The 16,035-nt window shown below is 40.5% G+C and overlaps 1 protein-coding gene across 1 annotated transcript in view; it reads left to right on the top strand.

The window, feature by feature from the left end:
• The window catches only part of DOCK11 (dedicator of cytokinesis 11), a 194,505-nt gene that overhangs the window by 101,131 nt on the left and 77,339 nt on the right, over positions 1 to 16,035 (top strand). Inside the window, exons 24-30 of the mRNA XM_060138818.1 lie at positions 2,658 to 2,776; positions 4,801 to 4,870; positions 4,952 to 5,077; positions 6,019 to 6,090; positions 6,988 to 7,134; positions 10,716 to 10,799; positions 14,384 to 14,495. Coding sequence (XP_059994801.1) covers positions 2,658 to 2,776; positions 4,801 to 4,870; positions 4,952 to 5,077; positions 6,019 to 6,090; positions 6,988 to 7,134; positions 10,716 to 10,799; positions 14,384 to 14,495 — 730 coding nt within the window. The remainder of the gene's footprint in view (positions 1 to 2,657; positions 2,777 to 4,800; positions 4,871 to 4,951; positions 5,078 to 6,018; positions 6,091 to 6,987; positions 7,135 to 10,715; positions 10,800 to 14,383; positions 14,496 to 16,035) is intronic.

Here is a 16,035-nt window from a genome sequence, read left to right as displayed (position 1 = left end):
TTGTCAGGGAAGGCCTGTCTAGGAGATGACACCATTTCAAGCTGAAAAGCTGATGGGAGGAAGACAGCCATAGGTGATAAAGCTGTGTAAAAGGATGACAGAATATTGCAGCAGGTGTCAACACTTTGCAGTGGGATGTGTGGAAAGAAGAAAAGCAAAGACAACGTAGCTAGAGCACATTGAGCAGCAAAGCAGGAGGATGGCCTCAGATGAGTGGGGAGTGATAGGCAGGGTACATGTAGGACGGGGAGCCCTTCACAACTTTTTGTTCGTGGTGGTTGGTTTTGTTTGTAACAGAGGGAGATGACATTGTGGAATTTGCCTTTCCAAAAGAACCCTCTGGCTGCTGTGTGGAGAATAAATTCCAGAGGAACAGTACTGGTGCAGGGAGATCACTTCTGCATGGAAGGTCCGTCTCTCTTTTCTACTTGATGTGATCCTACTTACGATCCTTGAACCTTCCTCCTTTCTGAAGCCTCATATGACATTCCCTCCTCACTGGCCGACTTGGCTGCTTCTTCCTCTGTACGCCTTGTATATACCGCTGTTGTACTGTTTAGTGTTTGTATCGCAGTGATTTAGTTCCATGTGTTTTCCCCCCATAGTCTGTGAACTTCTTGATGGTAGGAACCATGTTCTTTTTGATGTGCTTGGCAATTGAAAGTTCATTCAGTATGCCTTTGTTGAATGAGTGAATGAATGGCTTCACTGAACTGGGGTTTGAACTTGACTGGGAAGGGTGGCGAGGATTTGGCTACAAAGTGTGAACAAAGGTAGCAGTGCATTGATATATTCAAGGAGCAGTCGAGACACCAGTGTGGCCTCGTGAAGAATGACGAGTGTTAAGGTTAAGAGTGTAAGCTGGGTCTTAAGTAACTTAGACTTAATACCTGGGTCAGAGTTTCTCAAACTTGGCACTATTGACATTTGGGGCAGGATAAGTCTTTGTTGTAAAGGGCTGTCCTGTTCACTGGAGGGTGTTTAGAAGCATCTCTGGCCTATCCACTAGATGTCAGTAGCACGCACACACACACACACACACACACACACACACACACACACACACACACACACACACACACACACACACACACACACACACACACACACACACACACACACACGCCAATTGTGACAGCTCAAAACGTCTCCGGACGTTGGGGTTGGGTTGTGGCACATGGTCTCTGGTTGAGAACCACTGTCCTAGGTCATGGGGAAGCATCAAAAGAATCTTGTTGGTGGCACAAGGTGGCCTGATGTAACCCCTATTCGAGGAGGATTAAGTGTTGGAAATGAGAGACATATTGGGAGTGAGGAGAAAGTGTACATAGACCTACTAGAAAATTATTAGACTATTTTGGTTATAGGTTAGAGTTCTGAAAAAGGGCGATGGCTGTAAGGATAGAAGAGAGAGGGCAAAAGGAAGGGAAAACCTGAAGGATAGACCATGGGTTCCCTGAGCTCAGTTTCTTGCCTTATGCATCCGATTGAAGAGAGGCTGCCCAGAAATCTCAGAGGTCACTGTTGAGATGATTCAAATATAGATGAGAAAAGCCTGAAAAGGGATGCTGAGAGAGTAAGGATGGCAACATAGAGCAAGAGTAAGGGAAGCTATGAAAGGTAAATGCTGAGTTCCTTAGTACAGAGACTTGTTTTACCCGTGTCTGTATTTCCCAGGGCACTAAATATTGAATTGGTGTAGAAGATGCTCAGTGAGGTTTTTTTGGTTGGCCAGTTGACTAAATGATTGAGTGAGTGAATGAGTGAATAAATGAATGCGGCGAGAAGGGAAGTAAGAAGGAAGACATTTTACATATTTAGCTGCTTGTATCATTTCTATGTATACACGGACATATTTCTTCTTTTTTGTTTCTTTGTTTTTTTGTTTTTTTGTTTTTTTTTTTGGTACACGGGCCTCTCACTGTTGTGGCCTCTCCCGTTGCGGAGCACAGGCTCCGGACGCGCAGGCTCAGCGGCCATGGCTTACAGGCCCAGCCGCTCCGCGGCATGTGGGATCTTCCTGGACCGGGGCATGAACCCGCGTCCCCTGCATCAGCAGGCGGACTCTCAACCACTGCGCCACCAGGGAAGCCCCATATTTCTTCTTTTTGATGTCAAGATACTGATCAGTAGAGATGAGTGTTAGCACTTTGAAGAAATGTATTGTGAGATGTTAGAATGCAGAACTGCCTCAGCTTGTGGATGGTGCTAGTGTAAAGCCAATTATATATAGAAACACACTTTATTGAATCCCACGTAACTTCTCGCCACAAAGTAATGGCCCACTTGCCCCTGTAAAACACACGAACTTGGGGGCTGGTAGGCCCGTCTCCATTACCTCCAAACATGCCTGCTCCTCGCCCCGATTGAGTGTTGGTTTACCAAGAGTCTGTTGTCTTTATTCCAAAACCTGTTGATCCCAGTTATACTTATCTTCAATAGAGCATTTAATATTAAATGAACTAACAGAATCTGAGTGCCAAAATAGAGATGTGGCTAAAGTAACTGACAAAGTCCCCTATCCCCTGAAGCTCGTGTTTAAAGTGAGCTTATATTCTAGTGAATGTAGTTTTCATTACTTAATTTTTTGTTGTTTCACCTTTGCAAGTTATATCATATTTTGGTTTATTTTCATAACTAATAATGACTTATTTTAGTGTTTGCATGCCATGGAGATCCAAGTCATGATACAGTTTCTGCCTGTAATTCTTATGCAACTCTTCCGAGTCCTCACAAATATGACCCATGAAGATGACGTGCCTATCAACTGCACCATGTGAGTTTCATAATACCAAGAAGCAACTTTTGTTTCCTTTTGCATTTCTTCATGTGAAATATAAATTTATCTTCCAAATGAGAACCCCAAAGTCAGAAATCTAATATCAGTTTTCTCTAGTTTCATACTTCTCAGACCAGGGGACTTATATCCCCAGGGACAGGTGATACCAGAAACCATAGGATAAACTTCCTCAACCAGAGGTTCTAAAGCTGCTGCATGTTAGAAGCTTTTAAAAATGTCTGTTCCCGGACGATACTTCATACCAATTAAACCAGAATCTCTGAAGGTGGAACTCAGCATCAGTATTTTTTTTTTTAAGTTTCCCTGATGATTCCCTAATGCAAGGGAGTTTGAGAACCATTGCCCTTGACCAGTCTTGTCCAATAGAACTTTCTCCAGTCGTGGAAATGTTCTATACCTGTGCTTTCCAATATGGTGGCCATTAGCCACATTTAGCTGTTGAGCACTTGAAATGTGGCTAGTGTAACTGAGGAACTGAAGTTTTTTTTCGTTTTTTTTTTCTTTGCGGTACGCGGGCCTCTCACCGTTGTGGCCTCTCCTGTTGCGGAGCACAGGCTCCGGACGCGCAGGCTCAGCAGCCATGGCTCACGGGCCCAGCCGCTCCGCGGCATGTGGGATCCTTCCGGACCGGGGCACGAACCCGCGTCCCCTGCATCGGCAGGCGGACTCTCAACCACTGCGCCACCAGGGAAGTCCAGGAACTGAAGTGTTAATCGTAGTTAATTTTAATTCATTTAATCGCCACTTGTGACTAGTGGCTCTCACATTGGACAGAGTGGCCCTAGGCCATCAAATTGTACTCGAAAGAATAATGGAGTGTTCTTTTTTTGTTTTGTTTTGTTTTGTTTTGTTTTTGCGTTACGCGGGCCTCTCACTGCTGTGACCTCTCCCGTTGCGGAGCACAGGCTCCGGACGCGCAGGCTCAGCGGCCATGGCTCACGGGCCCAGCCGCTCCGCGGCATGTGGGATCTTCCTGGACCGGGGCACAAACCCGTATCCCCTGCATCGGCAGGCGGACTCTCAACCACTGCGCCACCAGGGAAGCCCGGAGTGTTCTTTTTATATGAAAACAAACAAGGATATATTGTAGAGTAGGATGCAAAATGCACCTGAATTTTGAAATTAAAACAGGAGTTTTCCAAAAAATTGTGAGCTCAGTGCTGGCTCTTTCTGGCTTTGCTGCTTCTGCTGTTGCCACTTCTGTTGAGCCTCTCTGGAGCCTCAGGGCTGAAGCGCCACACACCTCCATACTGTTTGCTCTTCTCTGCTGCTGGGCATAGTCTGGTTGCAAATTTAAAAAGCATTATTCTAGCCCAGTTGTTCTGAAAATGTGGTTCCCAGACCAGCAGCATCAATATCACCTAGGAGCTTATTAAAAATGCTAATCATTAAACTTCACCCCAAACCTAAAAAATCAGAAACTCTGGGAGAGGGGTGAGCACTGTACCCTCCAGGTGTTTCTGAGGCACGCTAAAGTTGGAGAACCACTGCTGGTCTCATAATTTTAAAACTTTCTATGAATCTTAGGTTTACTTCCAATTTTAGTTCATATCATTATACCTGCTCTGTCTCTCCCTTCCCTTTTCCCCAATCTGTTGTCATGCTTAACATTTTTTTTCTATTCTTTTCCTTTTATTCTCACTAGAGTGGATTTCAATATTTACCTTACTGAAGGTGGTTTTTTTTTTTTTTTTTACACTATATGGTAGTTATGACCACACTTCAAATGTGGTTTAGAAAGGAGATGAAATATCTGGGTTGCCAAAATAGAATATCCGTCTTTTGAACCAGGAAACATATTTTACAAGACCCTGAGCGTGTTAGATGCTGAAATCTCTGTTAGACCCAAACTAAGATGACATTTAATGCGGTCACCTCACCTTTAATTATTTAGGCAGTATTAGGTATTTTTAGGGTTAAGTATGATGGTTTTATCGAACAGTCAAACTGTAGTGGTTAATTGTAGCCTGACATGCTGACTTTTGTGAATGTTGTTTCAGGGTTCTCTTACATATCGTATCAAAGTGCCATGAAGAAGGCTTGGATAATTATTTAAGATCCTTCATAAAGGTTTGTGGAGTAAAGCTTTCTTTCTGAGCAGCTTGTCTTCTGAGAGAATTTTGTCTCACAGCTCGTTTTCTTTGATTGTAGTATAGCTTCCGACCTGAAAAACCCAGTACTCCTCAGGCCCAGCTGATACATGAAACTCTGGCTACTACGATGATAGCGGTATTGAAACAGTCTGCAGACTTTTTAGCAATAAACAAACTGCTAAAGGTAAGGGCACAGGACACGGCAGGCAAGAAAAGCAGCCAGAGATATGCTTGTTTGATACCCTCCCATTTCACTTCTAGTCTTTCATCGTTTCCTCGTGTGACTTTCCTTTTCCTCACCACTTTACCTACACATCCTTTTCCCCCAAGTTCTCCACAGAACCTCCTTCATTCCCTTCACCCTTCCCACCCCATCCTGCCCACAGTCGAATGTGTAATAGGAAGAATTTTGGAGGAGATAGACCTGGGCTAGAATCCTCTATTCACTGCATAATAGTTCTGTGACCCGGAGCCTGTTACTTAGCAGTCCTGAGCCTCCACTTCCTCATTTCTAAAATACAAGCAAAGCATTTAACGTGTTGTTTCTGGCACATAGTAGGCACTCAAATGGTGGCTCTTATTATTGTCATGTTTTTACTATTCCTGTTAATAATGGTAGAATTTCAGTTTTGGGTATTTTAGGATGTATCTGCTTGAGGCTTCTCTGTACCCTTCAAATTACACTTACACAAACACCTCTGCTACTTGGGCTGGCCCCAGTGTTGTACCAAGGGCAGGGTTGGGTCCCCCACTGGGTGTAGGCCATAATACAATTCACTGTCTATAGAGAATCTAAAAGCAATACTACAGTAAACTAAAAGTTGGTTTGCTCTTATCACCACATGTAGGCAACTCAAAGCAGTGTCAGTGATAAAACACCCCTCCCCACTGAGTTAAACATTCCCACCAAACAGCCTTTGTACATCACCAGCCAGCCCTAAGGTACACTACTACCTTTTTGCCAACACAATTTGAAGGTATCCTGTGGGACTTGGACAATTGCGATCACTTTAAAATGTTACTAAAGTTCAGAGACAAAATCCATAGTGATTCGTCAACCTCTGCTAAGCTTCGAGGATTTGGGTAACTATTAAACATTGATTTGTATTTATTTGTTTATTTTAGTACTCATGGTTTTTCTTTGAAATTATTGCAAAGTCTATGGCCACATACTTGTTGGAAGAGAATAAAATTAAGGTAAGTAGGCTCAAGAATAATATTTAACATAGACAAAGAAGGCTAATCATATTCACAGGTAGCCATGACATGCAAATCCTCTTTTATATTTTAAGGGCTCTTAGCCCTTAGCTTTTTCAATTTTGCTTAAAACAAGCAAAAAAACAATGGATGTATTGCAAAAATCTGACAGTTCATATGTTTTCAAAGTCTGATCGTCAGAGACTCTTCCACATAGTTTCCTGCGAGGTATTTGCCATGTTAAATGCATTATCTTTGAAGCTTTCCCTTTGTCTTGTGGTTTTAAAATGTCTATGTCAGAACATTCATTTGGAAGAAGAACAAGTACCAAATAAGAAAGAACCATTCTCTTAGAAAGGTCGAAGGCATGTACAAAGTTAAAAACACTTTATGTAATAATACATGTGCTCCTGGCATGTGCTGTATACATTTAGTCATATTTTTGAACTCTTTCGAAAGTACAAAGAAATTTTCTTAGCTATAGGACTTGAAAGCTAAGATTTGTGAAGTAAAAAATATTCACCTCATACTTAGCATTTTTATCAGAAACTTCACAGAGCAGGTTTACTAAAATTGAGATGCATGGATACATGTATACTTTGTGTGTCAGGAAAAACATGGAATGAACAAACGGATGTGTCTGTATCTCAGGAACATGATTCCAAAGCTGGGTCAGAATGACCTACTCTTGTTCATGATTTCAGTCAGTTATGGTATTAGATGTCCAGATAGTTCCTATAATGATCTAAAGTATACACTGAACTAGCCATGTCATTTTTAAGTTGGGAGAAAAACTCCAGTTAAAAACACATTTTTATACAGAATGTGTCTGAAAATAAAAACAGCAATTGATTTAGATCTTTTGCAACTCTTTTTTCTATGCCTATTTAATTTAAGCTTCCCAGAGGCCAGAGATTTTCTGAGGCATATCATCATGTCTTACATTCATTGCTTCTTGCAATAATTCCTCACGTGACTATTCGCTATGCAGAGATTCCTGACGAGTCCAGAAACGTCAATTATAGTTTGGCTAGCTTCCTGAAGGTGAGTTAAAGGCAGCCAGCACATGGTAAGGAATTATTCTTCACCAATATGGTCTTTAAAGCCAAAGAAAAAAAATTACCTACTTTCTAGAGACTCAGCTAGGCTGCTGGAGAAACTTTTGACTGAATTAATCCATCAATTCAGTTAAACAGCCATGTTTGATCCCCCACCCGCAATGGTTAATGAATTAAATCAGAGGTCCCACATAGGTGGCTTAACCAGAAGGCACGTCTTGCTGGTTTTACATGGTGTTTCTCAGAAATATTAATTTGAATGCCTTTAGGTGGGGCATGTACTTTCTAGGTTGCCACAAACCCCACCACTCCTTAATATACCCCGACACTCTTTTTTTTTTTTTTTTTTTTTTTTTTTTTTGCGGTACGCGTGCCTCTCACTGTTGTGGCCTCTCCCGTTGCGGAGCACAGGCTCCGGACACGCAGGCTCAGCGGCCATGGCTCACGGGCCCAGCCGCTCCGCGGCATGTGGGATCTTCCCGGACCGGGGCACGAACCCGTGTCCCCTGCATCGGCAGACGGACTCTCAACCACTGCACCACCAGGGAAGCCCACCCCAACACTCTTTATACATTTAAATAGCTTCTCTGACCCTGTTGGCCTCTGAGTTTGTAACTCTTGAACTAAAGGCACAGTCTACACATTGCTAATATAATCACCATCTACTTGGTGCTAATACATGTAAATGAAAATTGTTGATTTTGGTCAGTGAGACTATTTTGAGAGATGTCAGAAACTCCTATATTTATGAAAGATAGCACGTTTCTCATTGTTGTATTTTGTTATTCTCCGTATGTAAGGGGCAGTGCTGGAATGCAATTGTTCTAGAAAGTGGGTAATAATAGTATTTGATTTGCTGCAGAGAAGGGGCATGGGTTTGTAAGGCACTTAGTTTTTACTTCTCTCCACTCCCCATCTTCTCACAGCCTTTCATCATGTCTCAACCTTATCTTAAGAACCTCATAGTCAATAATCCACCCAAGCAGTTTTAGTATCTCACATACCCTTGTTTTCTTATTAAAAATTCACAACTAGGTTTCAGATCTCCAGAGCATGATTTTCTGATGTAAGACCTCTGTTTACCAGAATTAAAACAAAGTTTTAACACTATTACATGAGCCCTTTTGTGTATTAAAAACCAAACATCCACATATCTTTTTAAAGTAAAGATGAGACTATTTGAAATATAAAACCTCCGTTTCTTCCATGGAGTTTAAACTTAAAGTTTGCTGTGTAAACAGAATAGAACATAGTCGATTTAATAGCAGTATTTACCTCATTCAAGTCAACAAACATTTGTCTTCTATGTGAGAATCCAAAGATGTGAGAGGCTATCTCTGTAATTATATTCCAATACATGTACAAGATCAAGTGTGATGACTGCTGTACTGAAAATACAAACAAAATACAATTGGAAAACAAGAAAGGGAGGGATTAGGACCAGGTAGTATGAACAGAGACTAGAAGAATAGTTCCCCAAGACAGGGTTGAGGGTGTTTCAGGTAGAGGATTCATGAGCAAAGATGAGATATATGCATTCAAGAATTGTTCGGGGAAGAGCAAGAAAGTAATTGTGCAGAGTTTAGGATGTGTGGAGGTAGAGCTGGAAAGACCATCTGATGCCAGATGATGAAAGGCCTTGAATGTCAGGCTAAGGGATTTAGATTCGGAGCTATATGCCATGGAGCTGTCTATATACCAGAGATTTTGGAAGAGGTGAGGAAAAAGCCAGAGTCAAGGCAACCAGTTAGAAGACCAGTCTTTCTCCCCTGTCTGCCTGGCAGAGTCCATTCATCTTTTAGGCTCAACTCTTTCCTAACCTTCCCACACAGGGCTGATCACCCCTTCTGTTGTTTACCCGTCCTTTACATACTTGTATAACTTTTTATTGTGCTGTATTTTAATTGTTTGTTTGTTTATTTGTCTTTACCATTAGACAAGACTAAAGACCATACCTTATTCACCTTTGTATTTCTCTAGAATGTAATGCATTGTTTCAAACACAGATCCTCAAAATGTTTTTGGATGAACAGATAAATATAAGCCTACCTCATTAATCCAGGTGAGAGGTCATGAGGCAGTGGAAGTTGAAAGGAGAGATGAGAAGTGAGATACAAATGGCTGATTAATCAAATATTGAGTTCCTTCTATTTCACAGGGTTACTGTAGGTACCATGGAGAACATAAGAAAAAGGGATCGTTCCTATTGTCCTCTCTAGGTGAAAACAGGAAAATAATAAGGAAAACACAAGCTAGTATAAAGTGTTTAAAGGGCCCTGTAGACCAAGGTGGTTAATGACAATGGGCTTCATCATTGAAGAATGGGCAGGATTATGTAGAAGCAGTGATAGAATTGCTAGCTAGACTTGGCATGAGCAGAGACCCAGAGGTGGGAATGCACAGTGCATCTTGAGTGGGTGATAAGTTAGATGAGCTGTATTGGGAGATAAAACTGGAAAAGTAGGTTGGGACAAGATTGTGAGTGCCCTTGAATGCCAAGCTAAGGAGTTTGAAATTATATTAGAGGCAATAGGGAACTGTTGAAAGCTTTGGGGAAGAAAGGTGACATGATTAGGGCTAGGACTTAGAGATTAATCTGGAAGCAGTTGGATGGAAAGATTAGTGGCAGGAAGACAGGTTTGGAGGATAACTGCAGTTGTGCTGTTGCAAGGTAATGAAAGCCTTAACCAGGAGAGTGATAGTAGGAAAATATGAACAACTAGTAGGGTTGTCACAGAGGAAGAATGTTTTGTAGGCCAAGACTTCACAGGGCCCAAAGAAAAACTTCACTTTTGGCCTGAAATGTTCACATAGGCAAGCCCCGCTAACCACCCTCCAGTTCACTTTGAGCTTTGAGAGTTAACCAAAATGAGGCAGTATAGCTAATAGATTACATATCAATATATATGCGTATATATGTTTATATACATATATGTGTATATATATGTATACATGTATTTGTGTGTGTATATATATGTGTGTGTATCTGTATCTTAGTTTGAAAATTATACAGTTGAGTCCCAATTCCAATGATAAGTCATTTGCCCTTTATCTCTCTCTTTTTTTAAAAAATAAATTTATTTATTTTATTTATTTATTTTTGGCTGCATTGGGTCTTCATTGCTGGGCTCAGGCTCTCTCTAGTTGCGGTGTGCATGCTTCTCATTGCGGTGGCTTCTCGTTGCGGAGCACGGGCTTTAGGCGTGCAGGCTTCAGTAGTTGTGGCACGCTGGCTCAGTAATTGTGACTTGCGGGCTCTCAGAGTGCAGGCTCAGTAGTTGTGGCACACGGGCTTAATTGCTCCGCAGCATGGGGGATCTTCCCGGACCAGGGATCGAACCCGTGTCCCCTGCATTGGCAGGCAGATTCTTAACCATTGTGCCACCAGGGAAGTCCCCCTTTATCTCTTTAAGGTCACCTAAATCTCTGAAAGTTTTTCTATTATCTGTAAAAGTGAGAATGTCATCCCCTTATTGTGGAAAAAATTTAAAATTTTTTGAATTTTAAAAACTTGACAGACCTTTAGAATTATGTAACTAACTGTTCATTTTGATTTGGTTCCTATAGCGCTGTCTGACACTAATGGATAGAGGATTTGTTTTCAATTTGATAAATGACTATATATCTGGATTCAGCCCCAAAGATCCTAAGGTAAGTTATAAGGACATAACTGCAGTGGGTGTCAGACATTAGAGTGTGAGAACAATGGTGACATTCTCCTCTGGAGGATTTGGAACTGCTGTTTTCATTTAGGTGCTTTGACTAGAGTTATACCTCAAAGCAGGGAATAATGGGTAGTGTTTTGGGGGTCCCCAATACTACCCCGTGTTTGATGGTTCACTAGAATGACTCACAGGACGTACTCATGGCTAAGATTCATTACAGTGACACAAAGAGGATGCTCAGTTGGATCAATAAGGGGAAAAGGCATCAAGTGGAGTCCTTGGCAATCTACGTGTAGGCTTCCTGAGTGCCCTCCCTCCTGTGAAGGGTCACATAGAGCACATCCTCTCTCCAGCAGTGAAAATTGAGCCACATGTGTGCAACATTTCTCTTTAGGGAAGCCCATTTGAGACTCAGGGCTTAGGGGTTTTGTTGGGGGCTAGTTGTGTATTTGAGGCTGGTCAAAATTTCCAGAGTCTTGGAAAGGACAGGAAAGCAGATGTTCACCATAAATCACATGGTTTGCACACTGCTGAACAGGTTGGCACAGAAGGCACAGTCTTATCATGTAGGAAATGTTTGTTTCAAGGTCTAATTTCCCACACCACAAAACAAAATCACAGGCCAATATCTTTGATGAACATAGACGCAAAAATCCTCAACAAAACATTAGCAGACTGAATTCAACAATACATTAAAAGTGTCCTACAACATGATCAAGTGGGATTTATTCCAGGGATACAAGGATGGGTCAACATCCACAAATCAGTCAACCCGATTCATCACATTAATAAAATGAAGGATAAAAATCATATGGTCATCTCAATAGATGCAGAAGCAGCATTTGCTAAAATTCGACATCCATTTATGATAAAACCTCTCAACAGTGGGTATAGAGGGAACATACCTTAACATAATAAAGTCCATGTATGACAAACCCATAGCTAACATCATACTCAACAGTGAAAAACTGAAAGCTTTTCCTCTAAGATCAGGAACAAGGGGCTTCCCTGGTGGCACAGTAGTTAAGAATCTGCCTGCCAATGCAGGGGACATGGGTTCGATCCCTGGCCCAGGAAGATTCCATATGCCATGGAGCGACTAAGCCCACATGCCACGACTACTGAAGCCCGTGTGCCTAGAGCCCGTGCTCCACAACAAGAGAAGCAACCGCAATGAGAAGCCCGTGCACCACAACGAAGAGTAGCCCCCGCTCGCTGCAACTAGAGAAAGCCCACGCGCAGCAACAAAGATCCAACACAGCCAAAAAAAAAAAAAAAAAAGATCAGGAACAAGACAAGGATGCCCACAGAAATTAGGCAAGAAAAAGAAATAAAAGGCATCCAAATTGGAAAGGAAGAAGTAAAACTGTCGCTATTTGCAGATGACATGATAATACATATAGAAAACCCTGAAGACTACACCAAAACTCTGTTAGAACTAATAAATGAATTCAGTAATGTTGTATGATACAAAATCAACATATAGGAATCTGTGGTATTTCTATACACTAATAACAAACTATCAGTGAAATTAAGAAAACAATCCCACTTACAATTGCATCAAAAAGAATAAAATACCTAGGAATAAATTTAACCAAGGAGGTGAAAGACCTGTACACTGAAAACTATAAGACACTGATGAAAGAAACTGAAGAAGCCACAAATAAATGGAAATATTCCATAATCATGGGTTGGAAGAATTAATATTGTTAAAATGTTCATACAACCCAAAACAATCTACAGATTCAGTGTATTCCCTATCAAAATTCCAGTGGTATATTTCACAGAACTAGAACGAATAATTCTAAAATTTTGTGTGAAACCACAAAAGATCCTGAATAGCCAAAACGATCTGAGAAAGAACAGAACTGGAGGTATCATGCGCCCTGATTTCAAACTATACTACAAAGCTATCATAATCAAAACAGTATGGGACTGGCATAAAAACAGATACACAGATGAGCAGAACAAAACTGAGAGCCCAGAAATAAACCCATACATATATGAACAATAAGTTACAACAAAGGAGCAAAGCACATACAGTGGAGAAAAGACAGTCTCTTCAATGAAAGGTGTTGGGAAAACTAGACAGCCACATGTAAAAGAATGAAACTAGACCGCTCTCTTACATCATAACACAAAAATTAACTCAAAATGGAGTAAAGACTTGAATGTAAGACCTGAAATCATAAAATTCCTAGAAGAAGACGTAGGCAGTAACCTTATTGACATCCATCTTAGTGATGTTTTTGTGGATCTGACTCCAAAGGCAAAGGAAACAAAAGCAAAAATAAGCAAATGGGACTGCATCAAACTAGAAAGCTTTTACACAGCGATGGAAACCATCATCAAAATGAAAAGGCAGCCTACTGAATGGGAGAAGATATTTGCAAATCATATATCCATCAAGGGGTTAATATCCAAAATATATAATGAACTAATACAATTCAACAACAACAAAAACAATCTGATTTACAAATGGGCAGAGGATCTGAATAGACATTTTTCTAAAGAAGACATACAGATGGCCAACAGCACATGGAAAGATGTTCAGCATCACTAATTGGGAAACACAGATCAAAACCACAATGAGACATCACCTCATAATCTGTTAGAATGGCTATTATTGAAAAGACAAGAAATAACAAATGTTAGAGAGGATGTGGAGAAATGGGAACCCTCGTACACTGTTTGTGGGACTGTGAATTGGTGTAGCCACTGTGGAAAACAGTATGGAGATTCCTCAAAAACTTAGGAATAGAACTACCATAATATGACCCAACTTTTCCACTTCTGGGTATCTATCCAAAGAACATTAAAGCACTAATTCAAAATGATACGCACCCCTATGTTCACTGTGGCATCATTTACAGTCGCCAAGATAAGGAAATAACCTAAATGTCCATCGATGGATGAATGGATAAAGAAGATGTGGTATATATGTGTGTAAGTGTGTGTGTGTCTTTGTATGTGTATATATATAAAATGGAATACTACTCAAACATAAAAAAGAAAGAAATCCTGCCATTTTACACCGTGGATGGACCTTAAAAGTATTATGCTAAGTGAAGTAAGTCAGATGGAAAGACAAATACCATATGATTTCGCTCACATGTGGAATGTAAAAAGAGAAATGAACCAAAAAAACCCCAAACAAACTCATAGATACAGAGAACAGATTAGTGATTACCAGAGGGGAAGAGGTTGGGGGGTGGGCAGAATGGTGAAGGGGGTGTAAACTGTATGCCGATGGATGGCAACTAGACTTGTGGTGATGATCACTTTGTAGTGTATACAGATGTCAAATTATAATGTTGTATACCTGAAACTTACATAATTAAAAAAAATCCAATTTCCCAAATGCCAGCCAATGACCAACCGTGCAAGCAGGCCTTTTTAAGGTGAGCAGTCTTAGACCTGCTATGTTAACTCTTTACTGCACAGGTCACATTTTAAGGTATGCCTAAAATACTAAACACTTCTGTTTTGAAAATTAATGCACTGTATTTAATCACTAAAATAGTAAATGACTACTAAATAGGAGTTCTGGTATAATTTCTTTGTGTTTAGGTCCTGGCTGAATACAAGTTTGAATTTCTGCAAACAGTTTGCAATCACGAACATTACATTCCTCTGAATTTGCCAATGGCATTTGCAAAACCTAAACTTCAGCGAGTTCAAGGTATGTATTTATGTTTTCCATCATTAGGGATTGTGTTTTCCTGTTTTTGGCTAGCGCTAGTATAGTGTAACGTTTTCTAGTTAAACCAGTCAATCTAAAGGTAATGTCAGAATTGTTACTATGTGAAGATAGGTTCGTTAATGGTACTCGGCATTTCCTTCATAGTGTCAGTGGTAGTAGTCATAGAATGAAGAAATTAGGTGTGTTACATAGATTGCTGCTTAAACACAGATGTCAGATACCAGTTAAATTGCTCTCTGTAGTACTGTTTGGACTCTTATGTGAGACTGAATTAAGAAAAAACCATATAAATACATTTCTGCTGAATGGAACATCAAAAGAGAAGTATAAAGGCAGAGTAAAATAGTGATATGTATGTATTAAATTGATGAAATGCCTTCAGTTATCTCCATTGCTAGTTTTATTGAATGCTTTGTTGTGTAGCACTATTCTTATGTTACTATGTTTTTTATTTGTCCCTTTTCTTTTCATATATTAATTAGATTTTTTTTCATTTGCGGTGGACCGTTTGACTTCAGTAGGTAGGTTTAACTCGGTTCACTCTAAAGTAGTTTGCTGTCTTTAAAAACAATTGATTTCATGAATGGCTAAGATGGATGGGGGCTTTCTTTGCTTTTTAAATCCTCCCTAGCCAAGATGAGGCTTTAGTTAATGTACCCAGAAAACCTAGGAGGTGGTGTATTTGTTAACTCTTAAAATCAGCTTGAGTGTTGATTGCTAGAAGAATCAACTTTAAAACACTGTCCTCAGAAAACAAGTTTTGGCTCAAGCCAGCATGGGGGCTAGAGGGTAGCTGTTCTTTAAGTGTGTCTCATCTCTGCCAGGCTTGCCTCCCTTCTCTCTGACCCTGCTTAATGACTGCTTGGCCACAGTTTTGGAGGTTGGCTGAAACTACCTGATTCGATTTATTCAGACCCCTGAAGTAAAAAACCTTACTACCATTGTAAAGTCGACCCAGATAAGGCCACCTGGGTTAGTCCGTACTGGTTCTTGTGCATAGAAAGTGGTTGGGATTCACAAAAGAGCATGACCAGTGGCAGAAAGGATATCAGCTACCTCGGTCTCTAGGAAGGTAGCTGCTGAGCACCAGTTTCAGTGCTTGAATGCCAGCCAGTGAAAATGGAGAAAAAATATTTAAAAACCCAAGCACCCGTATTCAACTGATCCCTTATTAGATTCTGAGCATGTATAGCTCCGATACTTCCCCCAGTATTTATTGATGGCTTGAGGAATTCAGGGAAAAGAAGGGATAAGGATTTAGGATTAAATCTGATTTAGCATTTATTAAGTCCTAACTGAATATATAGCATTATATTAAGTGCTGAAGAGGCCAGAAAAGAAATGGAAAACATATCCTTCAGCTTTATGGCCTAACTAAAATTAAAGGGTACGGGAGAGGAAATAAAGATAGTAGAAATTTACCGTAGAAATTACTAAACTTGGTCACAGTCCCTTCTGATTGTGACCCAGTCAGTTTATAAGGCAAGTCCCAACCAGGATATTAGCAGCTGGGATTTAA

This window comes from Lagenorhynchus albirostris, chromosome X, assembly GCF_949774975.1.
Source record: "Lagenorhynchus albirostris chromosome X, mLagAlb1.1, whole genome shotgun sequence".
Classification (NCBI taxonomy): domain Eukaryota; kingdom Metazoa; phylum Chordata; class Mammalia; order Artiodactyla; family Delphinidae; genus Lagenorhynchus; species Lagenorhynchus albirostris.
The sequence above is the reverse complement of the archived record's forward strand: the minus strand, read 5'-3'. Positions and strand labels throughout refer to the sequence as shown.